Raw genomic sequence first — 25,815 nt, 5'->3', positions numbered from 1 at the left:
GCCTTTGTTTTACCTGAATGCTTTTCAAAGCATATTCAAGATTCCCTTTACTTGAGAGCTACCATTAATTATCCAGGTAATTATGAGTAAGGTGAATTTGTGAATCCAAAGACATAATAATAAAAGATTTGACTGTTCTTCATACTTCTGTCAAACAATTAAAGGCGAAATCGAGGAACTTTGGTTTCAGTTAATATTTAATACAGTATTTTGACAGTTGCACTTTCATATTAATCTAATTAGCATTCAAACATTATCATAGCATTTAATATAAATCTAAGCTTCTCAGTTAAATGCTCCAGCTGTTATAACTTTAAAAGTTATTATTTTAGAAAACTTAGTTTTTGATATAGTGAAATATACTTTTATATATAGCAGCGGATTTTGTATGATACATATCAATTGCATGCTAATACAAAAAATGATAACCCATACACAAAAGTAAAAATTAAGCATTAAAATATAAATATAATTTGAAAATAAAGTAAATGACTATATTAAGATGGATGGGATTTTTAAATTCATTATAATTTGCCTTGAAGATGAGATACAGCTTCATTCTTATCAATAATCTCTTGAAACCTTTAAAGGACAAGGAAAATTGTACCCACTGTAAGCTTCCCATCCTACAGCAAGCAGAACACACTGCAAAGTAATAAGATTACTAGGGACACAATGTAAATCAGTATAACTGTCATAACTGTGTCTGTTGGAAAACAAGGACTTTATGATTATATAAGGAATCATATCTGTAAACTAAGAAAGGATATAGCTTAGTACTTTATACTTCTGTTTTAAAAGAGAATTTTGTTCAGAAGATTTATAATCAGTTTCTTTTTTTTTTAGCAACCTCTGTCTGTAAATTCATATCACCACTCTTTGTGTTATTCCAAAATATATTCTCTCAGTTTATTCAAAAATATTTAGTATGTTTATTGACTGTTTCCCATGTGCCTAGTACTCTGTGAACTACTATGGGAAAGTATAAAAGAAGGAATGAATGAATAAATGAGAATCACCACTGTCAAGAAATTTATGCTTATCGAGGAGAAAGAATTTTCCATGCAAAATTTATAAAAAATTACACAAAAGTGTATGCATGGCAGCTGAAATCTCTAATGCTAAGAGAGGTCAGAGAAAAAGGGATCTTGATAAGCCAGAATGGGCAGGGTAAATGTAAAATGTCAGGCTTGAGCTGGGTAGGATTCAGAAACAGGAGCTAAAGGAGACGGGCATTCCAGTCAGGGTCTTATGTAACTTGAGTACAGAGTGTTAGTTTAAAATATGAGCACTCGGGCTTCCCTGATGGCACAGTGGTTGAGAGTCTGCCTGCCGATGCAGGGGACGCGGGTTCGTGCCCCGGTCCGAGAAGATCCCACATGCCGCAGAGCGGCCTGGCCCGTGAGCCATGGCCGCTGAGCCTGCGCGTCTGGAACCTGTGCTCCGCAACGGGAGAGGCCACGGCAGTGAGAGGCCCGCGTTCCACACAAAAAAAATAATAATAAAATATGAGCACTCTTAGGGTTTTATGTATATATTTTATATCTAACTATCAAATGTCCTGATAAGATTTGTTACTCTTACTTACCCATTTACAAATTTCACATATCTGTCCAACTCACAACCATTTGAAGTTGATTCACTTCCAAATGTAACTTTTTAGATCAGTAACACGAATACACTGAGGGGTAGTATTTGCTGAATTACAAAATGACATTGTTAGTGCATTCTTCAAGATTTGTGTGAATTATTCAAATTCCAGTGTAGCTGCATTTGTGAGCAATATGATTTCACTATCCAGTATGGAAACATTTTCGACCTTTGTGGAAACTACAGCCTGTAGAAAGGTTTAAGAAGCTAATGGCATACCAACAAGAGTCCTAATAGGTGTATGGTCCTTATACGCTGTTCCAGTTTATATATTAAAACACTTTTCTGACCTAATTCTTTAGGAGAAAAAATAATCGCAAAATGGTATAATAAATCCTCTCTTTTGTGTAATTTATCTAACTCGGTCTCTCATGTTTTGTGTAAACCTTGAGAAGAAGCATGTCGTAGCAGGAAGACAGAACAAATCAGAGGTGATAAATCTGGATCCCTTTCCCAGTTCTTCCTGACATTTGTTATATGGCCTTGGGCAAGCCACTTACCCATCTAGGAATGAAACTTTCCTCTTTTTACCATTTGGGGGGAAAGAACATCTTTAAGATTGCAGTCAGACTTTCTTTAGGGTCTCTCTGGTGAATACAGCATGATGAATGTTGTTTCATATTTGTATAAGGATCCAAAAAAATGGAATCATAATTACACATTTCTAGCTTTTAACTCTAAATACTGTGATGAAAAGGTGTAAATTAAGTAGTCAGATTAACATTGATTGATAGGACCTATGTCTATAAGTTTAAAACAGTCATCACTTTTTTCCTCATGGCTGAGTGATAATTAGCAGGAGACATAGTTATCAACACTTAGCACATAGATGTGAAGACATTCACTGCTGATACAGAACAGATGGACCATTAGATATTGAATCTTGTCGTACATTAAATAATATGCCTTGAAATTATTTTCCAGATATTTTAAGGTATAATTTACATGAGCCAAATCATAAGTTTTAAAATGCAAAATTACTTCCATAAGGAATATTTTCAGAAAGTTCTTTTTAAAGACAACAAAGGGTAAATTTTGGAGAGCTTTTTTAATAGTTAGAATCTGAAAAATACCAAGGCTATATTCAACAAAACAGCACTCCATCAAAAGCTATATAGAACAAAACTTTCCATAGACACACTTGTTCTGGCTGGGGAGAGTGGGAAGAGAAGCAATATGAATTCTCTCTTGATCTTAAATTTAAATTTGTGGGTCACTAGTAGCTACCAACCCAGAATGGAGGCCTCCCAGTACCATGCTTCCTTTTAAGTAGAATGTCACTTCCTAGGTAAGACTGTACTATAAAGGGTACCTAAGCCATGTACAGATGATCTTCATCCAGAATTTATCCTGTACTATTTTAATTTTAATTTTTCCCACTTTTAAGCTCATTGGTATGATTTATAAGATTCTTTTGTTACTTATTAATGCAAGTAACATTACAAGACCACTTATTTTCTAAAACCAACGAATGTTTGATTACATAGCTGAAAAGTATAGAGCTGGTATATACCCAGATACTATGATGAATATTAGCAACATGTTAAACCACTATACTAATATGTTTTAATTTACCTTTTCCTATTCTAAGAGGTGCTACCTTCTTCCCATTCTCTCAGACACATCCTCTATCCATCCATCCATCCGTCTATCCATTCATTTTTCTCTAGCTATGTATTCCACCTCTCCCTCCCAAATGTTTTGAAATTTTAGGTTAATCTCATTTGAGACTCAGGTAGGCAAGAGAGTCTAGGATGCAGCCGAATACTTTATGGTTGGTGGAATTTACTTACTACTGGAAATCCATCTAATCATTCAACCCTTAATACCTATTGTACTCCTGGCACTGTATTAAAAATTGAGTCTACATAAATCAAAAGATATGGCCCCATCTTTAACAAAAAAAAACATAATGAGGATAAAAGCACAAAACAAATATACTGCAAAATACTATAACCACCAATTAATTAAAATATTTAAAATAAAATAATGGAGAATAATGTCCAGGAAGTGAAGGTCATCCTTGGATTAATTAAGCATACTTTTCAAAGCAGTCTTAAGGTGAGTGTGAATGGAGATTTGCGTTGGGTATAGTAGGAACAGAAACTGGAGTGCAAGAGTCTGCTTAGGAAATGAGAGGCTGTTTCACAGGGAAGAAGCCACTGAGTTGTCTTTAAAAAGGAAGTGTTTGCATGGCACATTAGTGACTGAGGCATTTTGGTCAGAAGAACTATGTTTAAAGCAGGGAGGAGAAATACTGAGTTAGAGCAGGAAGAGACATGTTCAATGATCTACAACATGTTTGTGTTATTGGATATAAACTTCAAGGGGAAAAGTCAAAAAAGGTTTGGACCGCAGATAGGTAGGGTTTAGGTATTAAAAGATTTGGGGTACTATAATTTAAAAATCTGTAAAGCACAGAGCTAGAGCCAATATGTCAAAGTAACAGGGAGATAGATTTGGGGCTCGATACAAAAAAAATATCTACAGTAGGAAACGTAACATTGGAAAAGGAGGGTCTCCTCTTTGGGTACCATTTGGAGATACTTACAAGAGATTGAGTTTTGAGTTAGTACAAGAAATGTCTAGTAACTAAAGGTCGTTCATAAAGAAATAAGCTCCTTGTCACTGAAGGTATTCAAACTGGGTCTTTTTAATATGTCAGAGATGCTAGGGAAGGGACTCTTGTATCAGCTGTGATATTGCACTAGGTCCCTTAAGGTATTTTACAACTTTAAGATTCATTGAAAAATAAATAGAAACCCTTTCAACCGGCTTGTGTAACCATATTTTAGAGGAATCAAGGAGGTTTTAATTCTGTGATCTTAAAAGCAGGTGTATCAAATCCAGTGTTTTCATATCAGTGTGTCAGGAAATACTACATCTGTGGTTACACAGGTAAGCCACACTTTCCCTGTAGTTCCTGCTCCAGTCTGGTGTCAATTCTGCTCAAATGTGGACTTTCAGTAGGATAGTTTCTTTATCATGAGACCTGTGACCCTCATCTTTCCCATTTCTCATTAGTCTGCCATGCTCTTTCACCTTTCCAGGGTATGAACCTCGCTCAGGGTCCCTTTGACCCCACACTGCAGTTGATTCTACATCCACTCGTCTTCCTCCTACATCACCTCTTCTCTGTTGAAGACATTCCTGTGTTCTGTCAGTTATCTATGCTCTCACAGTCTTGATTATTAAAGGTTATAACATCACAGCAGAGGGCTAGTTTTTTGCTATGCATATCGTCGCCTCTGAATTTTTTTTTGCTGGCTTGTGACATTATATAATTTTGTACTATTCATAATTATAGCAGTGAATTCATTGAGCAAATATTTCAGGGCACCTACAACATGCCAGACATTATTCTTAGCACTGAGGACTAACAATGCCTTAAGACAAAGTACCTTGCCCTTTGGGGGCTTACATTCTGGTGAGGGAGGACCAACTAAAATTATGAAACATGAATAAACAAATATATAAATAAAGTATTTCAGATAGTGATAAGTGCCACAAAGCAAACAAAAGGGGGAAGAATAGTGACTTGGCTGGCAGGGCTGGTACTTTTAGCTCAGGTGGTCAGAGAAGGACTCTCAGAGGATGTGGCATTTTAGCCAATGCATAAATGATGGGAAAGAGGCAAGTGGCCAGAGGGAACGTCAAGAACCAGGGCCCTGAGATGATCCTGGCGGGTTTCTTAGAGGGAGAAAGAAAGAACCAGTGGGCTAGAGCCTAGTGGGTGAAGGAAGGAGTTGTAGGAGGTGAAACCACTGGGGTTCGAGGGGACCAGGTGGCAGAGGGTCTTATAGCCCTTGCTGAAATAATGGAATATCATTGTAATTCCAGTGGGAAGCCACTGAAGAATTCTGTGCAGGAAAATGATTACTGAAAAAAATATCACAAATTGAAGTGTGTCATGTAAGAACAAATGTTATGTTAAAGCTCATTAGGATAAATATCCTGTCGCTTGGATCTTTTAAATGGAAAATGAGATTGGCATTTTCGCTCAAACAGATCTTTCCATTTAAACTTAACCACTCATGAGTAATGCTTCAAATAAATTAAATGACCCACATCAAAGAGTGTCATTAGCAGTATTAATTTAAAAATTTTTTAAATTAAGGATAGTTTGCATTAGTTTACAGCAGCAGTTGGTTCTTTGCTCTTCTCAGTCGTTTGTAGTGAGAGATGTTACTCTTATTACCTGAATGAAAATAGATTCAGGTGACATTTTAGGTCACGGTTGTCGTTGATTCCAAATATATTCATTCTCAAAACTCTCATCAAGGCTAGCATCTGTTGGAGAGAAAATCACCCCTGTTTTTGGTTATATGCTCACTATTTCCTCACCTCGTTTTGTTATTACTGCATTATCATACTTATAATATAAAGCTGCCTTCTTTTTTCATCAAAATGTTACCACAGTAGAATTTCATTTCTACGTGGTCACAGCTTACTGCCTTTTGCTAGCAGCTGAATATCCTCAGAATGGCATGGTCCCTTAAATATTGAGTGAAAATAGCTTTGGACAGGCTTTCTTTTCCACTCTGGTCCTGTCCAAGACGGCAAGACATCCTGGTATACAGCAACAGTGGAAGAGTAACTAGGGCATGGAGGTGTCCGACTCCTTGGCACCAACTGCCAAGTTCAAGTGTCATCTCTGCTTATACCATGTCTGATATCTGCTCAGTCTTCTTCATCTGGTACAGGTAAAGCTGAGACAAACTTGGAGGCTATAAAGTTCTCTAATAACTGTGTTTTGTAAAAGTAGGTGATAAGTAGATGATTTCCACTTATGTTTTAATTCTGAAGATTTCTGTCATAATCTTTAAGCATCTTGGAAGTTGTCTTGCTGACTATGCCAGCTAGTAGTATAAATTGCTTTCTTTTCTTTCCAGGAAATGTTTCCAGACTGCACACTTTTACTTAGAGGACAGTACATCCCCTCGAGTAATATCCACACCTCCAACACCTATCTTTCCAATTTCAGGTAATAGCTTAAAGTGTGACCCTGAGTAGCTGGTAGATGTTAAATGAAAAGCATGATGTTGGAAGGTTTTTCCTTATTGGAGTACTTTGCAAATGGCTATCATGTAGATTAGTTAAATGTTTGTGTTGCCCCAAATATTATGTATCAGGCATTCAGGTTTATAACTTGTTCTTGTTAATTTTGAACATTCTTGGGACTTCCCTGGTGGCACAATGGTTAAGAATCCGCCTGACAATGCAGGGGACACGGGTTCGAGCCCTGGTCCAGGAAGATCCCACATGCCGCAGAGCAACTAAGCCCATGCGCCACAACTGCTGAGCCTGCAGTCTAGAGCCCGTGAGCTACAACTACTGAGCCCACGCGCCTAGAGCCCATGCTGCACAACAAGAGTAGCCACCGCAATGAGAAGCCCACGCACCGCAATGAAGAGTAGCCCCCACTCGCCGCAACTAGAGAAATGAAGACCCAACACAGTCAATAAATAAATTAGTTAATTAATTTTTTTAAGTAATTAATAAAAAAAAAAATGTTTTGAACAGTCTTAACCATACAGGTAATGTGGCAAAATAATTTATAGTTGTTCAGATGTTATATGTTAAAGAACATAAATATTTATAGCAATAAAATATCAGTAAGGAATAATGCTGACTTTCGGTCATTTGCATTCCTTTAATGGAAACCTAAACAACAAAAGTCAGACTAAATCATTGCAGTAAGGATGGACAGGACAAAAACCACAAAAATAAGGATAAAGTTTAGCTCCCTTCTGATTATCTGAGTGTATGTGAGAAAAGGTTTCTTAACTACATTACGGGAAAAAAAAGAAATTTTAAAATGCTGAGGGTAGAAGAAAATCATGAGCACAAAGAATGTGTGGTTGCCGGCAATACTTTAAGTAAAAATGTCAATTGTATCCCTGGGAAAACATCAACTGTTTTATCAGAACTTACCTAGTTAACAATATTCAAGAATTAACCAGGGTCATTTTAAGACCCTTACTGACCCTAGAGTTCACACTGTAACTAAGGTCACAGACAATTCTGAATTAACATTTTATAACATTTCAGAATGAAAAGTGGTAACAGTAAAAAAAAAAAAAGTTTTCTAGAAATGTGCGAATTAAGGAAGCAGAACTGGAGGACAGAGGACGAGACGAGGACACGGAGAGTCACCAAACCAGGGAAAGCAAACGGAAACATTCCACTCTACATCTTTGTACAGAAGCCTCTTTTTAAATTGTCTGAGGTGCCATATGTTATTGCTTGAGGCTCAAATCCTACATGAAGTTATCTTCTGAAGTCTCATGATTTAAAAAACAAAAATAAAGAAGAGAAGCATTTTCCTTGTAATTTGCAACAGGCATAGGAATAAGAAGTGTTTTGCTCTTTTACCTCTTTTATCAACTCTATCAACTCTGTGTCTTTAACCACCACTGTTTTGTTTTTCTAGTTTATATGAAAATTCTTTCTTTCAGTACAGCACAATTTCTCATTAACATATTTAGAATTTTGAGACCAATTGCTCTTGGTTATCTGTTGTGTTTAGTTCCTTTCACTTTCAAACATACCTTTTCTACATATCCTGTCAGCGTGGGTATGCAAATTAACTATACCATTATCCAAAGTCCAGCACAGTTTATTATTAACAATAAATAAAATAATCCAAAATCAGGTTGTCCAGGAAATCCAGAATCCCCTGTTCTACTTCTTAGAAGGTGATCAAGGGGCATCTCCTCCTTTTACTTGCAGACCAATTCGTAAAAGAATTACCAAAAGACATGATGGCAAATGAAAAGTAGTCAGTTTGCTTGTGGAAAGAGGTTAGCTGTGCAGGATAATATCCGTGGTTTTGACGAAGCTTTACTAGGAGAACTAACGATTTAGATGTGACAAGTTATTTCTGTTTTCTTGTCTAATTATAAAAGCTACTTCTAGGCAAGATCCTTCTGTAGGTGTGAAGGTGGAATTACACCTTTGTCTAGTGTTTCTTAAGGTTAACTCGCTAATTCAATTTTAGTATTCAGGTATTCTCATCTAAAAGAGAACAGATGGATTCTAATTTTTTTTTAAATCAACAAATTCTTGGCCACTGAAGCTTAAAAATATCAAATGGCCTAGATGCTGAACATCTGTTGATGTAAATAACTGGTTCTAGTGAAATGTGTTTGATGTTTCCTTGTCAGAGGACGGAAATTGTGAAATTGCACACTGTGAACTAGTAATATGTTTAATCTAAGAAAGTCTTTCCAGGAAAAAAAAGAGAAAAAAACAGAACCAGGTAAAATAATCTGGCCCCTTCACAATTAATTAACAGATCCAATGACTTTGTTTACATAGCATATTTTCAAGTTAGAATTCTTGAAATTTTACAGATTAAAAGTCCCAAAGGTTTTTGACATTATCCTTAATAAATAGTCTGCATACAAATGTTTTCTATTATTTATAGAAAGAAGGAAAAACTGTTTTCAAATGTAAACATCTGACTATTTAACGGAGAGGCATTAAACTGTACAATTTTATAAAACTGAAATTGCACAATATATTATGTTTAGTCCGGGGTAAAATTGAAAATATATTATTTCTGCATTTTTTCCCCAGAATTTGCAGGCAACTCCCACTCATGTTAAAGAAAGTTATCCATAAAGAGATGCAGTCCGTTGATAAGAAGTGAGGCTGTGATATTATTTATAACTTAACATTGAAAATTAAGTTTCTCTTTAGAGTATGAAAGGAAAAGAGATTCCTGATCAAATCAGAATTCTAAAATGCAGGTTATGATTGAAAGTAAATATAGAGAAAATTGGTAATTGTTGCTGAATGTTTCTGTGAACAGAGATTCAGTCGGGATTATAGGAATAAGTGAACTTTGAAGTTGTTTTAGAAGAAGGCTCTTTATAAATCTCTACAAATGAGAGGCATATTTATTTCTGTTGAATTATCCTTTCCAACTTGATTTTTTTTATTCACTTAGATGATGTTGGAGCAATTCCAGTAAAGCACTTTCCAAAGCATGTTGCAGACTTACATGCAAGTAGTGGGTTTACTGAAGAATTTGAGGTATGATTTTAATATGTCTATTTTAAATAATATGGAAAATAGTAAATTTTTAAAATTCAGCAATAGGCTATTTCTTGACATTGAAACCATTTTCACTTCTAGCAAGATTATTAGTTCCATAATCAATTATGTGTTTAGGGTATGTGTTATGTTTATCATACAATTTAGAAAATTGGTTTTCCATTTTAAAATTCAAGTTGTAAAAGTGGAAAAAACAAAAACATTGTTAATTCTCTCCCATAAACTCAGAGCTCTAGTATTCTTTTTTTAAATCTGAACTAGTAACACTGATTCCTTTTAATTTCCTAAATTATATGAATTATAGTAAACTAGTAAATTTCACAATTTTCAGCCAAAGTACATACAAGTTCTTAATTGTAAGGATTACAACAGTGTAAATGCAGAAGCACTTATTATACAAGGCATAATAAATACTATACAAGGTAAAACCCCACCTTCCCAAGAAAATATGCATTTCTAAAAAACATTTGAACTTCACAATCAGTGAAAATTTTTATACTATTATTCTGTAAAACACTCTTAGATGGTAGGGGCAGAGAAATTTACTGCAAATTTATCATGGCCCACTGAACTGTCAGTTAAAGAGCTTTTTCAAAATAGGGTGCCATAAACCAACAGTTACCAATAATAACCACAAAACATAAAGTTTCGCTAATCGAGCACTCCCTAATATGCCGATCATTGTACTAGATGGTTCTACGTTCAACCTTCACCCAACTCTGGGAGTTACTTGTTTTTATTTCTATTCATATTGCTGATGAAATCAACTTCCACAGATGTTAATTAACAACTAATAAATAGTAGGGTTGGGATTCAAACTTAACACTCATGTCCTTTTCATTCTAGAAATTGAGGGATCCCCACCCCCTCCCCAGCCTCTCCCCTTTAGGAAGCATCACATTGCTTTTTTGCCTCCTTACCTCAGCCCCAAGTGCTCAGTTGACCTCCCTCTGAAGCCCTTTGAGGTCTGATCCTGATCAGAGGATACGCCACCGTCCCTAATATACGCAGAAACTGCTCCCCACGAATCAGATCAACAAGAACGTATTTATGAAAGGAAAATGCCAGAGATTAGAAAGTTTTAAGAAACCCAAGGAAAGAGAAATGAAATGTTTTCACTAAATTAAAAACAGTAGAAATCAGCTAATTTAATCTTAAAAGAAGTCTAAGTCATAGCTACATTGAATAAGAAAGCAGTGTGAAGTGACTACTAAGTAAAGTGGAATAATATGAAGAATTATATTTTTAAAACATCAAATTATTTTTTCCTACCATAATAGAGGTTACTGGGTGGTGCGGTATTAACTTGTAGAAACTATCAGGCATCCACCAAACAAAATCATAGTTGCAAAAGGGAGAATATGCTAAGGATGTGTCTAATCTTCCAGATGTTAAAAGCCATAAGGCGGGGCTTCCCTGGTGGTGCAGTGGTTAAGAATCCGCCTGCCAACGCAGGGGACACGGGTTCGAGCCCTGGTCCAGGAAGATCCCACATGCTGTGGAGCAACTAAGCCCGTGCGCCACAGCTACTGAGCCTGCGCTCTAGAACCCGCAAGCCACAACTACTGAAGTCTGCATGCCTAGAGACCGTGCTCTGCAGCAAGAGAAGCCACTGCAATGAGAAGCCCACACACCGCGACGAAGAGTAGCCCCCACTCGCGGCAACTAGAGAAAGCCCACGTGCAGCAACAAAGACCCAACGCAGCCAAAAATAAATAAATTTTAAAAAGAAAAAGAAAAAAAAAAACCATAAGGAAAAATAGACAGTTTATTGTAAAAGTTGCTGATAAGCATATATACAAAGGCAGATTCACAGTTTTCACTATAAAATCATTGTGAATATTATTAAGCAGTTCATAATTATTAAATTAATAAAATAACCTCACATTTTTACTCAAAAAGTATTTTCTTAATTCCATTGCTTTAACTCATAGTCTGATTAAAGAAAACTTTTCAATAACTTAGTAGTTAGCCTAATAACTAATAATGCTACACCTTTTCAGTGGTTCATATATTAAATTGTTTTAAATCTAGAGTCAGAATGACTTGCTCCAGAAGAGGCCTTAAAAGCTTGTTTAGTGAAAGGCTGAGCCATTTTGCTGATGAATCAGATTTATATTTAAGTTACATACTTTCTCAAAAATTATAAAGCTTTCATGTTATTATCTTAATATGTACTAAATAATTGTAAATTCCAAACTAATATATTTAGATAGAAGACATCCCTGGGAAGGATTTTAATTCATTTTAAAAGAGAAATGGCAGAAATCATTTTTCTCTACCCATTGAAGTTTTATTTTAATTAAAAAGAGGTCTACTAAGTAAATATGTAGAAAGCAGTACTATCTAAATTTTGTTTCAAAAGACATAGTATATATGATAAAAAAAATTTCAGGAGATTTCTAATGTTTTGACAGCTCTACAGGCCACCTAATAGGAAACTGTTTACTCTTTAAAATTACTCAAAATAAACAAACAAACAAAAATGTACTACTAATTCAGTTTTAAATAGTTCTATCCTGATCAAATACAATTATATTCGAATATTAGTAAATCTGCCTAGTATGTTAAAATGTGTCATCAAGTATGTGGTTTTTCTCATCAGTATTTTTAAAATTCATCATATTATTATACCACTGTCCCCTTTTAAAAGTGTTATTTTTTTCCTTTTACATAATGTTAAGGTTCCAAGCTGTTAGAAGTTTTGATTTGCATGCAACTGTTTGAAACATTCTGTTTTGTTAGTATTTGACAAATGTATTTATTGCATGATCATGGTTTTCCATTGTAAACCTAATATGAACACTTTCTTTTCTCATTTGTCGTGTGCTGTGGAATTTGATTTCTTTACTTTTTTGGCATTCATTCCCTCATTAGACACTGAAAGAGTTTTACCAGGTAAGGCATTATTTCACTGCATTTTCTTTTAGCCAAGAAATAGTTGTAACATATAAAAAAAAAATATTGGGGATAGATTGTTTTGTTTTTGTCTTCTGTAGTATATTTTAAGGCACTTTGTTTGAAAGGATGTGTGTTAAAATGTTATGCGTACAATTTCTTTACAGGAGGTGCAGAGCTGTACTGTTGATTTAGGTATCACAGCAGACAGCTCCAATCACCCTGACAATAAGCACAAGAACCGATACATAAATATTGTTGCCTGTAAGTATATCCTTCACTCAACTCTGGCTTGTTATCATTGTCATTGTGGTGCTTTTAGTTCAATGTCCTGACGTCCTCTGACAGCAGACCTCGGTGTAGCTGTTTCAGGACCTTTGTATCAGGGGATGAGACTTGCGTTAGATAATACAGAGTGTTTTACCACTCCAGTTTAAATACATTCTGCAATTAATGACATGTTTCTTTTGAACAAAATAAACTCATATTTTAATCCAGTCCTTTCTTCAGACCCCATGGCCTGTAAATCTGTTCTTATGGTTTTCTGTCATTATTTATATTCCATAGTCCTATTTTCACTGGAGATCCCCCTACTTGATGTGAATTTACTAATGAAATGGGATTTTCTTTAGACTCTATTTTTTCCTTCTACCCTTTTCCCTCCTCTCTTGCCATTCTCCCCTGGGGTCTGATAAAGGGTTAATTGGATTCATTCTTTTTATTTCTTCTCTCCCTTTACTACCTTAGCTGACCTCTCTTTCTCTCCTCCATGAGCAGCTTTCTGGCTCTTTTCTTTAGGACAAGTTTACCTATTTTTCTTATGAAATTAGCATGTTTCTTCCGTCTTCTTGCAGCACCTCTTATGTACATCTGTTCCCTTTTATTTTCCTTTATAGCCCCCTCCATTTCTTAAAATTCATTCTTCCCCAAAACTTCAACTTATATCCTTTCTTATGTATTCAGTGGGCCTTCCTAGATTCATGTGAACATGGTATTACCAGCTTGGTTATTTAAATTCTGGTTCCATTCTAGTTTCTGGAATGGGAATTTTTACGATCACAGTTCTAAGTAGTTTGCATGGATGCTGTCTTTTTTCCCCACAAGGTTTCCACTTTGATAGAAAGTTCTGCTTCATGTTTGTCTCAGCAGAAGCAGCTGTCCTGCTGCACATAAAAACTCAGTTGCTTCTTGGACAGGGTGAAGTGGTTGTTAGACCATTCTCTCCACAAGCTAAACAGAAAATACCCACCGGCTAATTAAGAAGCAGGTAGAGATTAACATTTGTTGAACACCTACTATGTGCCTGGCACTGTGAATTCGTCATTTCCTTCCATCCCTGAAATAACCTGGCAAGATAGAGGTAATAACAGTCCTACTCTGAGATGAAGAAAAGCAACCCAGAAAACTTACCCAGTTATATACCCTTCTGAAAATCTGAAAACCAAAATGCAAAAGTAGCCTGGCATCCAAACCCCTCTTTCCATGGCCACACATCTATTTCTGCCTACATTTCCTGCATCTTTGTGAACTGCTAATGTCACCAAAGTATTATTATCCCAGAACGTCTCTTTAACTTGTCATAGTTTGGTCTGTATTCATTTCTTCATCCTTGAAAAAAAAAAATAGTCTGCAGTGAAATCCCCAAGTGTCCTTCTAGTGACACTTTCCTTTCTTATTATGCAGTTCCTCCAAATAGAGTTTCTCTGTAGAACTGAATTTAATCCCAAATGCCTCATTTCAACACATTTAATTATGACCGTGCACCATGTATAAGTTACCACGGTTTTCATCCCCTCTTCACTGACAGTACAGGATCCGTGTCCTCCGTTCTTGGGCAGTCGTTGCCCTGCCTCCCTTTGCAATAGCTCCTCTTTGAGGTCTTCCCTTGAAAGAGCTGTTTGCTCTAACCATTCACGGAAAGTTTCTAGACCCCTTCTGCTTCCTTCTCTACTTCTTCTGCCATCAGCCTCCTGTTCAGAGCATTCATGCTGCCATCCTTCCTGAGCTTTCTGACACCTCCGTCCCTCTTTTCTCCCCTTCACTGGCTCTGCAGTGTTCACAGCCCCAGTATCCACCTTTAGAAACCCATCTAAGATGCCAACTTCAGGATTCAACCTCTATGAAAAGGTTTATTTTCATCCCAAACCAATACAGTTTCTGTCTTCGTGTCCCTCTAGGACTCTGCACCTCTCTCTTGACACCGGAACATTCCTCTCTGTGTATACGTCCATTCTCACCTTCCACACTGGAAACCTTGAAAGAGGATTTTGTTGTGTTTATCTTTATTTTTGTCATCTCTGTATCCTCCAAAAGCTGACTAAAGTAAATGATGTTTGCACTGATTTTAATTGTATTTGATAAATTATTATGTAAATATAAATGAACTTTATGCTGAAAAGCAGTTCATGCTATAGTGAAATATTTTCTTTTTTTTTTATTACAGATGATCATAGTAGGGTTAAGCTTGCACAACTTGCTGAAAAGGATGGCAAACTGACTGATTACATCAATGCCAATTATGTGGATGTAAGCATGTTTCAACTGAAATTTTATGAAAATTATATTAAACTATGAATTTATTATACCATGGTATTGTACATAGAATAGTAATAAGTATTAAATGAAAGATAATAAAAAATACAAATTAGTAGTAAGAGATCCCGTAGCTAAAGGTTGTCAGATTGAATGGCATTCAAGCTATTGTACTTGGTTTATCTCCTGGGTGAGAGAGGGAATTCAGGCTGAGAAATTACATTCAAGGTAGGATGTCTATATTCTGATAGTTTTATAGCTCCTTAAATAAGAGGGGTAGGATCAGTGCTTATTTGGAATGTCCCATAGCTCCTAGCCCATTACTATGTAGGTAGCAGCTGATAGATAAATTTTGACCGAAAAATTCTCAGGGTAGTACTGGCTAAAAGGCAAACACATGATTTCTAAACCAGTTACCAGCCTTTATAATCTTGGGCCCTTCTCAGGATACCCGGCTTTGTAAAACTTACTGGAGATCTCCAGGGACTGTAGACCACTGACTAACTTACTGGTTTTTTTCCTGTGGTCAGTTGAATGCCAATGGAACTCAGTTATTTTCCTGACACTGACCTTGCAGTCTAGCTCCCTGTAGGTTTATGCTGTTTGGAACAGTTAATTCAAAGAAGTGAGTACCAAATATAAGTATACAGTAGGTTTGTTGTAGGCAACCACTTCAGGCTTCCATAGCAGGAAGTGTGTATGTCAGATTGAATATGAGCTTTGGAGTTAGAACTGGTTTTGAATCCCAGCTCTGCCATTGGCTAACTGTGAAAGCTTGGAAAGCCACTTAACTCCTCTGAGCTTCAGTTTCCTATCTCCAAATCAGGGATGATGCTTCCATTTTGCATATAAATTAAGGATTAGGGTTAATGTTTGTAAACTATCTTGGCCAACAGGGAGTAATAAGTGAAGGATAGCTATTAATGATTAGCATTGCTCAGTGCCACCAAGGAGAGGGTAAGGAGAAAACACCAAAGGTCTCCTGACTATTATAAACAACTGAGCCCTAATGCCTCAAACATATTTCAGAGCAGCACAATTAAGCACCAGATGTTAAGCATAGTAAACAGACTTGGATTAAATGCACTTAGACTAGAGGTGCAGAGAATAGTGGCTGTGTCAGTGCAAAAAGAACTCTTTTTTTTAACAAAAATTATAACTAAAGAAGAGTTGCTGTCTTTGCTAGTACTAGTAAGTTTCTCTAGCTTTGAAAGTTTTTTTTTTTATGGTTTTCTTTTATAGCAAAAATCTCCTGATCTTAGAAACTGAACAGATAAAAATGGCATACAAATTTGTCAGTAAGAAACATTTGTCATTTGTTTCTTCAGGGCTACAACAGACCAAAAGCTTACATTGCTGCCCAAGGCCCACTGAAATCTACAGCTGAAGATTTCTGGAGAATGATATGGGAGCATAATGTGGAAGTTATTGTCATGATAACAAACCTTGTGGAGAAAGGAAGGGTATGAAGGTCATCTATTATGCCATCCCCCCCGAGATAGTGAAATGCTTTAAGTTGCTTTTGATAAGAGTCAGCATTAGGAAGCAGCAAAAGTCAGGGAAACTAATCAGGATTCATTTCAAGTAAGTATGACAGCATAAGGGAAACTGTTAAAGGTGAGAAACTTTCACTGTAACTCAAGCTACCTGCTGTTTAAATGCATTCTTCATTCCGTAAGAAAAAGCAAATGAGGTTCGTTGAAAAGCGACGCAGAGTGAAGTAGATTTTAATTCGTGGGAGCTGGATTCTAGTTCTGGCTTTATAGCGACTCAGTACATGTGGCCTCACTTTCCTCATCTGAAACGGGGGAGTTTGAATCTGATCATCTCAAGTCTCTTTCAGCCCTGTAATTCTCTCTCTGCTCTTCTCTACAACAAATCTGCAATCGCTTAGAATGGAAAGAACATGTTTAGAAGAATGAGGGAGTCATGGTGTCAAATCTTTACTGATTTCAGGGATGACTTACGCTAAGCATTTGAAATATGCAAAGAGCATCTTGACTTTCTCTTTTGCAGAGAAAATGCGACCAGTACTGGCCTGCCGATGGGAATGAAGAGTATGGGAACTTTCTGGTCACTCAAAAGAGTGTTCAAATGCTTGCATATTACACTGTGAGGACTTTTACTCTAAGAAACACAAAGATCAAAAAGGTGAGTCCACAAATGATGGCTATCATCAATTGAGTAATACATCTCGATCCTTTTTAAAGAAAACAGGTGATATAACCGAAACAGGGTAAAAATACAAATAATTAAAGGCATTAAGAGTTCTTATCACAGGGCTTCCCTGGTGGCGCAGTGGTTGGGAGTCTGCCTGCCGATGCAGGGGACACGGGTTCGTGCCCCGATCCGGGAAGATCCCACATGCCGCTGAGAGGCTGGGCCCGTGAGCCATGGCAGCTGAGCCTGCGGGTCCGGAGCCTGTGCTCCGCAATGGGAGAGGCCACGACAGTGAGAGGCCTGTGTACCACAAAAAAAACAACAAAAAAGAGTTCTTATCACAGCTACACCTCAATCCCAAAAGTTCCTTCCAAGTCTCTTAATGCCAGATGTGGCTTTAGCACCGTATTGGTCATGGTGCCAGTGGTTGCAGTGATACAGAAACAAAAGTCCCTGCCCCATGTGATAACTGCACATCCAGCTGAAAATAGTGGAGACTGAAAAAGGGGAGGAAAAGAAAAAGAGCAAGTTATAAGTCAGGGTTCCTTAGAAAAACATATATCTGTATGTAGATATATATGTATGTGTGTGTGTGTGTATATATATATATATTTAAAGAGAGAGAGAGGGTGTTTTAAGAATTGACTCCAGGCTGGAAATTCAGGCAAGATTTCTGCGTTGCAGTCTTTAGAATACCTTCTTCTTCAGGAAACCTCAGTCTTTGCTCTTAAGGCCTTCAGCTGACATTACGGAGCATAATCCACCTTACTGGAAGTCTTACTGATTTAAATGTCAATCACATCTAAAAAATACCTTGACAGTAACATCTGGTGTGACAGGTGTTTGACCAAACTACTGGCCACCATAGCCTAGCCAAGTTGACACATAAAATTAACCATCACAAATGACAGTGTACTTTTTTAGCTTCGTTATGAACCACCAACATCAAGCTATGAATCCTGAGTTGATGTTTAAGGACCCCGTGTGTGCGTGTTCCTATAATTAGCTGATTAGCTGTCTGGTCTCTTCCAGGGTTCCCAGAAAGGAAGACCCAGTGGGCGCATGGTCACCCAGTACCACTACACTCAGTGGCCTGACATGGGAGTGCCAGAGTACTCGCTGCCCGTACTGACCTTTGTGAGAAAGGCATCCCATGCCAAGCGCCACACAGTAGGGCCTGTTGTTGTCCACTGCAGGTGAGTCTCAGTGCCAGGTTTCCAAACCCATAGAATTGCTTATGCTAACAAAAAGGGAATCAGTGGAACAAAGGTTTTGCCAAAGTAGGAATGATTTCACAAATTGAGGGGCGTGAAACCTTGGTTACTGGGAAGTGAGTATGCCAGACTCAGAATTGGACTGCTGAATGTTTCAAAGCACCAGGTATTTCTATGATGTATAATATTCTATTTGATTGGTTAACTGGATTTCGGCTTATTAACTGTGTGAAGCAGACAGAACAACGTTTTGTCATTAAACAAGCATTTATTACAACATAATGTCGTGGGATAAAAATGCTTAAGACACAACCCCTGTTCCTAGGAGTTCATAGTCTATTGTAGACTTAATATGCCAGGTTTACATTAGAAAAACCAAAGTGCACAAAGTATGGGGAATTTAGCAAAATATTTTAAGTTGTTTTTAAACAGTTTGGGGTCAAAACCCCATTCTCATTTTCCTGAGTTCTGTCTAATATATCCTATTGAACGTGTAATCAATTCATCGTTGCCCAGGTACTTTAATTTCCAAGACTGGGTGAGTGAATAGAAATAATGATATTTCAGAGAAAGAGAAAAATGTGTTAGAGGCTTTAATTTAATATTTTTCAGTTAAAACAAAAATAGCAGTTACTGTTTACTGCGTGCTGACTTTTGTGCCAAGCTTTATGGCCACAAAAGTCAAATTCATTTCTATGTGGAGTATTTTTGTCAAAGCAGCTTCCGTGTTTTTACAGAAACAACTGTTTTCCTTTGATATGCAGAGTATCTCACACATTCTAATTACCTATCTCAGGAGTTATCCTCAAAGTCTGAGAGACCTATCTTGAGTTTTTTATCTGTGAGCCTGACGATAAGCTGAGGGAAACAGGAAGATGCAGGAAAAATAGCTGTGAAGGTCAGGGATTGTTTCCTAGCGAATGGAAAAGGCCCAGAGCCTTGTGCAGAGCGGGTGCTAATTCTTCACTCTAGTACGTCCTACTCGTCAGAGCATTTGAAAAGAATCCCTGTCTCTGAATTCTGTCCCTCCAGTAGAGGCTTTGAAGAAGTTGTTAGATAATGGCCCTTTAGAAACGACTGAAGTTATTCTTTATTCCTCACCATCTCACTGAAATGATATTTTCAGCTGAAAGCCTTCGCAAACTCTTTTTTTCCATTAATGTGGAAACCTTTACAAACATGTTTACCTGACAATACAGACCCAGAGACCTTGCCTTTTCAGAGTCTGGTGAGGCTGATGCTTTCATTCTTCTCAAATTAAATGGCTATTTGCTATACTCTGATACATAATATTTCCACTGTATAATGTCTAACGAATAATAACTGTAATTGAAAATAAAAAATCTCCAACAGGAATAATCAGATTGCTTTGGAGTTTGACCTGTAAGCAAGAAAGAAAAAAGAAAACTTTGTTTGTTATTTGAAGCATTATGCTTAACTCCTAAGCTGCTTACTGTCTTGCTGAATTACTTACTAAGTGGCTCATTTGCTTGGAGAGGATATTAATTTACAAGACAGCCGGGAGTGACCAATCCTCAAATGTATTTTATGTTGACATTCAAGTCTCTTTCTTTGTGTGCTCTTCAGTGCTGGCGTTGGGAGAACAGGCACATATATCGTGCTAGACAGTATGCTGCAGCAAATTCACCATGAAGGAACCGTCAACATATTCGGCTTTTTAAAACACATTCGTTCACAAAGAAATTACCTGGTACAAACCGAGGTATGATAAAAAGGATAATTTCCTTTATCTAAGGGTTGGAAGTGTCCCTAAACTGCTGGATAGACCAGAGTTTGTATTACCAGGTGCGTTAGTCCCTTGGGGCTCCCTGTAATAAAGTGCTACAAACCGGGTGGCTTAAAACAGCAGAAACGTGTTGTCCGCTACTTCTGGAGGATAGAAGTCCAAAATCAAGGGGTAGCCAGGGCCGTGCTCCCTCCGAATCCCCTAGGGAAGGATCCTTCCCTGTCTCTTCAAGCTTCTGATAGCCTCATATTTCCCTGGATTTGGCAGAGCCTAACCGCCTCCATCTTCACACGGCTGTCTTCCCTCTGTGTCCGTGTCTGTGTCCAAATTTCCCTCTTCTTATAAGGACACCAGTCCCCACCTCATCTTAACTAACTACATCTGCATCGACTCTATTTACAAATAAGGTCACATTCTGAGGTACTGGAAGGTTAGGGCTTCAGCATATCTTCTGCGGGGGTGGGAGGCGTGCATAATTCAAACTATAACACCAGGTACTTGCACATAAGTCATGGATGGACCAGCTAAATTTTGTCTATTTTATGACCAAATGGGGAATATCTTTAAAATGACACTGGTCACAGGCAAGATTCAGAAAAAGAATAAGTGGATCAGTTAACCCTCATCTCTTGCAGAATCCTCAAGCTTTTCCTGCATGTAATGAATGAATGGATTTATTCTCATATTTAAATAGTATGAATTATGCTCAAATAATTCCCGTTTTTTAAGCCCAGGTCATTTACCCATATATGACACAGGACAAACTCTGCATACCTGTATTTTATTTTCACTGTTTCTAAATAAAAATGGATTTAAATTGAAAACTATGTAGGGCAGCTTGAAAGCAATAAGAAACATACAACTGAGTGGGCTTCCACACCAAATCAACCAAACTTCATTCCATCAAGGAAATGACATTCTAGTCAGATAAGACAAGGGAAGAGTCCCATACATGAAATGGAAGATAACTATTAAAAACTGTATAGATAATTGTACTAAATTATATATGACTGGCTAAAAGGAGAACTGGAATGGGGAGAAGGGGAAGACCCATCAGAAGTAGAGAAGTCAGTACAAAATGTGCAAGAGGGTCTCAGGTTTGAAGGATGAGCAGAGAGGGCATTGCTTTGCCTCTCCAAATCTTCCAGCGATCTCCTTCCCTAAATGCCAACACACAAGAAATAAAGAGGTGAGGGATGGAAAGAGTTGTATTGTTTCTGGATGACCACCTTTTCCTCCATCTGACTTTCTGCTAGGACTGGTGAGCAATCTCCGTGGGTCCTCCCTTCCATTTTGTAAAACGCTTTTTGTCCATCAGTGGAAGATACTACTTTTGTACCTCAATACATATAAGGAAAACCTGAGGTGATATCCCTGTTTGTCATTGCTTTGCCAGGAACAGTATGTCTTCATTCATGACGCGCTGGTCGAGGCGATACTTAGTAAAGAAACTGAGGTCCCGGACAGCCACATCCACGCCTATGTTAATGGGATCCTCATTCCTGGACCAACAGGCAAAACAAAGCTAGACAAACAATTCAAGGTGAGTTCTCTCGGAAGCCCCCCTCTTGGGTGTCACCACAGGTTGGAATGTTCCTGCATCTCCTCATTTGAGTGGACAAAGCCATGTGGACAGGCTGAGCGCTCTGTTGGCTCAGTGGCTTTGTTGTCTTCTTTACAACAGGCAACAAAGCCACTTGGCAAATTTCAAGAACGTTAATTTTGAGTAGCGAAAGGGAAAGTTCTCAGAAACCCTAGAAATGCAGACGTGGTCCAGGAAAGGAGGGCACAGAACAGAACAGGAGGAACAGTCAGAACTTCTAACACAGACGGTGTAAGTGCTCTTCTCGCTTTGAGAAAACCAGACCACTTAACCACGAGTGCTGTGGCTCAGGCTGTTTGTGCTGCTCTTTGGAAGAGTCTGTCTCACTTGAAGCCCCCAGACTAGAATAGGCCATCCCACAAGAATAGCTTCTCCAACCCCAGTTTCTCCCACCCACCCTGTCATGAGGAACTCAGCTAGACAGGGGAGCATGCTTTGTTCAATGTTCTACCTCTCACAGCTTAGCTCTCTGATTTCCAGAAACCAGTCAGCAAAGAATTCAGAAAGCAGTTGTTACCAGACCTGCCTGCGGAGATAGGGGGATTTGCAGAGCTGTCATCTTCCAGAGGAATGAAGGCTATGTTATTTTGTTCCCCATTATTTCTATACTAACCTCTTACTTCTCAGGGTTGCTAGAGAAACAGGGCCAATTTCTGAAGAAGGAATGTCTAGGGAGAATTCAGAAGGCCCTGGAAAAACCCAGGAGAGTTAACAAACCTCAAGACTGAAATTTTTTCTTTCTTTTCCACATCTTACAACATAGAAGATGTAGTCCTGAGTTCCCTCTGACTTTTTACCTTCTCGTTCAGCACCTTTTGTGCTTTGGGAGGAGTAAGAGACCGATGAGGGGTGGAAGCTGAACTTAGAAATTGCAGACAGGAAAACATAAATGTTTTATTCAGCCAAACTTATCTGAGTCATAAAGGAACACTTTAAGGAAGACAAAGTGCACAATACAGCTTCCAGAAACAGATAATAAATATAAAGCGTTAACATGATGTTGCTAGGATGGCTTTTTTCTAAGTTAAAAATATACATCTATTACCCATTTTCTTATTTAAATATGATTTACCCCATACACAATTAAATTAATAAAAGAATTGATATTGCTTATACTGGATAATTCAGGATCAAAATGGAAATATCAATTATGAGATCAGAATCTAATTAAAAACAGAGACATTTGACTCTGTTTCCTGTTAACATCCTAACTAGGGAAATTTGGAGGGGGTGTGTGTATACTGTCCTATAAGAAAAGGTATTTATTCAAGTTTACCCATAGAAAAAATGTCCTTGAAATGAATTGCATGACTATTTATTCAACAAATATTTATTAGAAACCCACCTCAGCATTGAAAAGTAAAGAATCAGGACTTCCTTGGTGGAGCAGTGGTTAAGAATCTGCCTGCCAATGCAGGGGACACGGGTTCGAGCCCTGGTCCGGGAAGATCCCACATGCTGTGGAGCAACTAAGCCTGTGGGCCACAACTACTGAGCCTGCCCTCTACAGCCCGTGAGCCACAACTACTGAGCCCAAGTGCCACAACTACTGAAGCCCATGCACCTAGAGCCCGTGCTCTGCAACAAGAGAAGCCACCACAGTAAGAAGCCCATGCACTGGAACGAAGACCCAATGCAGCCAAAAATAAATAAATAAAAATTTATTTTTTAAAAACAGTAAAGAATTGAAAACACTAAAACAATACTGAAAAATAAAAAATAGAAATTTGTTGTACTGTATATGAAAGACTTTTATGCAAATATAATAATTAATATTGAAAAACAGACAAATGAACCAGAGGAACCATGTGCGTATGGAAATTGTTATATGACAGATATGACATTACAAATTGGTGAGGAAAGACGGATTAATCAATGAATGATATTAGGACAATCTCCATGTAGAAACAAGCACAGTTAGGTCCCTACCACACCTCAAACACTGAAATTATTCAAGATGGATTAAATATCTAAAGATGAAAACAAATTTTTATAACTATTATAAGAAAATATTGGGAAATATCTCTTGAGGACTTCAGGGTAGAGAAGGACTTCTTAAATTAAAATGTTAAATTACAGAAATCTTAAGGAAAAACTGAATTGGCTGTAAATGTCTGTGTGATTAAAGAGAACAAAGACATTTGCAACTTCCTTAGCAGACTGTAGATTTACATTTAATAGCCAAAACCCCCTACAAATTAGTAAATGAAAATAAAGTAGAAATATGAAAAGGCAATCATCAAAGAAGAAGCTAAAAATCAACAATTTCACAATAAGTAAGGAAATGCACATCAAAACTGGGATAGGGACTTCCCTGGTGGCGCAGTGGTTGAGAGTCCACCTGCCGATGCAGGGGACACGGGTTCGTGCCCCGGTCCGGGAGGATCCCACATGCCGCGGAGCGGCTGGGCCCGTGAGCCATGGCCGCTGAGCCTGCGCGTCCAGAGCCTGTTGCTCCGCAACGGGAGAGGCCACAACAGTGAGAGGCCCGCGTACCGCAAAAAAAAAACAAAAAAAAACTGGGATATACTTTTTTCATCTTTTAGCCTGTCAAAAATTAAACACCAGTGACTCCTAATTCTTTATAGAAACCTTCACATGTGTGCACATTAAGAAATATACAAGGGATATTCATTGCTACAAAGTTTGAAATAGCAAAACATTGGAAATAACCCACACATTCAATAACTGGGGAATAGATAAATAACAAGTAGATAATTCGTGTGATTGAGTACTAAAATAATGAATAAAATCCAACTATATGCATATATATGTGCACACATACATACATACACACTCACATGCAATTTATCTCCCAGCTGCAGTGTGAGATTTAGGTAGAGAAAATGGAGGGCACACACCATAGAGAAATGTTCCTAATGCTGCAAGTCAAACTAGACATCAAGTGCTTATTCCAACCCTGCTGGTATAGAATATAGAACATAGATGTACCAGGGAGTCCCCCAGAACAAGTTTAATTCAAGGAATTATTGGAAAATAAGTTAGATATATTTATATTCAGTATCTTATCTTTGTTGAGTCTCCTGTGTATATGAGTGTGTGTGTGTGTGTGTGTGTTTATTTGAGGGGCTTAAATGAAATAATCTATATTTTTCCTTGACACCCTTTCTCAGCTCCTGAGTCAATCAAATATACAGCAGAGTGACTATTCTACAGCCCTAAAGCAATGCAACAGAGAAAAGAACAGAACGTCTTCCATCATCCCTGGTAAGCTGTGTTGAATTTTGGAAGAAAAAAACCCCCAACTTTTTAAATAACAGAAGTCTTGTAGATAATTTGACAATATTTGTACATCTTGGAACAAAAACAATACACTCATATTTTTCTAATCATGCCAGATAACATAACTTAACAAGGACTCTTAAACCTTGAAGTCTTCATCTAGAAGTGCAAAATACATAGAAAAACTAGCTTAAAAGTCAAACACACTCTACTTGCAAAATGCAGCTATGTTTTGCCATTTGCCAGGGCGGGGAGGATATACAGTGCTAAGAGCTTACTTGTTTATGATGAATGTTCTGTATTCCCAGTGGAAAGATCCAGGGTTGGCATTTCATCCCTGAGTGGGGAAGGCACAGACTACATCAATGCCTCCTACATCATGGTAAGTCAGAGAGCCACTGGGGAGACTGCTGCAGCTTGCGTTATCAGAATCAAAACCAGAGTGGGGGGGCTTCCCTGGTGACGCAGTGGTTGAGAGTCCGCCTGCCGATGCAGGGGACACGGGTTCATGCCCCGGTCCGTGAAGATCCCACGTGCCGCGGAGCGGCTGGGCCCGTGAACCATGGCCGCTGAGCCTGCGCGTCCGGAGCCTGTGCTCCGCAACGGGCGAGGCCACAACAGTGGGGGCCCGCGTACCGCAAAAAAACAAAACAAAACAAAAAGAAAAAAAAAAAAAAACAAAAAGGGGGGGCCCAAAACAGGGACGG

General features: G+C 37.9%; 1 protein-coding gene across 1 annotated transcript in view; it reads left to right on the top strand.

Annotated features, from left to right (window-relative positions):
• The window catches only part of PTPRZ1 (protein tyrosine phosphatase receptor type Z1), a 164,867-nt gene that overhangs the window by 132,363 nt on the left and 6,689 nt on the right, over window positions 1-25,815 (top strand). The window contains exons 14-25 of the mRNA XM_007471315.1: window positions 6,543-6,634; window positions 9,605-9,690; window positions 12,589-12,609; window positions 12,777-12,873; window positions 15,053-15,135; window positions 16,470-16,604; window positions 17,158-17,292; window positions 18,334-18,497; window positions 20,103-20,238; window positions 21,659-21,805; window positions 25,000-25,093; window positions 25,417-25,490. Of these exons, the coding sequence (XP_007471377.1) occupies window positions 6,543-6,634; window positions 9,605-9,690; window positions 12,589-12,609; window positions 12,777-12,873; window positions 15,053-15,135; window positions 16,470-16,604; window positions 17,158-17,292; window positions 18,334-18,497; window positions 20,103-20,238; window positions 21,659-21,805; window positions 25,000-25,093; window positions 25,417-25,490 (1,264 nt within the window). The remainder of the gene's footprint in view (window positions 1-6,542; window positions 6,635-9,604; window positions 9,691-12,588; window positions 12,610-12,776; window positions 12,874-15,052; window positions 15,136-16,469; window positions 16,605-17,157; window positions 17,293-18,333; window positions 18,498-20,102; window positions 20,239-21,658; window positions 21,806-24,999; window positions 25,094-25,416; window positions 25,491-25,815) is intronic.

Source organism: Lipotes vexillifer, unplaced genomic scaffold, assembly GCF_000442215.2.
Source record: "Lipotes vexillifer unplaced genomic scaffold, Lipotes_vexillifer_v1.1 scaffold618, whole genome shotgun sequence".
Taxonomy (NCBI): Eukaryota; Metazoa; Chordata; class Mammalia; order Artiodactyla; family Lipotidae; genus Lipotes; species Lipotes vexillifer.
This window is presented reverse-complemented; position numbering and strand designations above follow the sequence as displayed.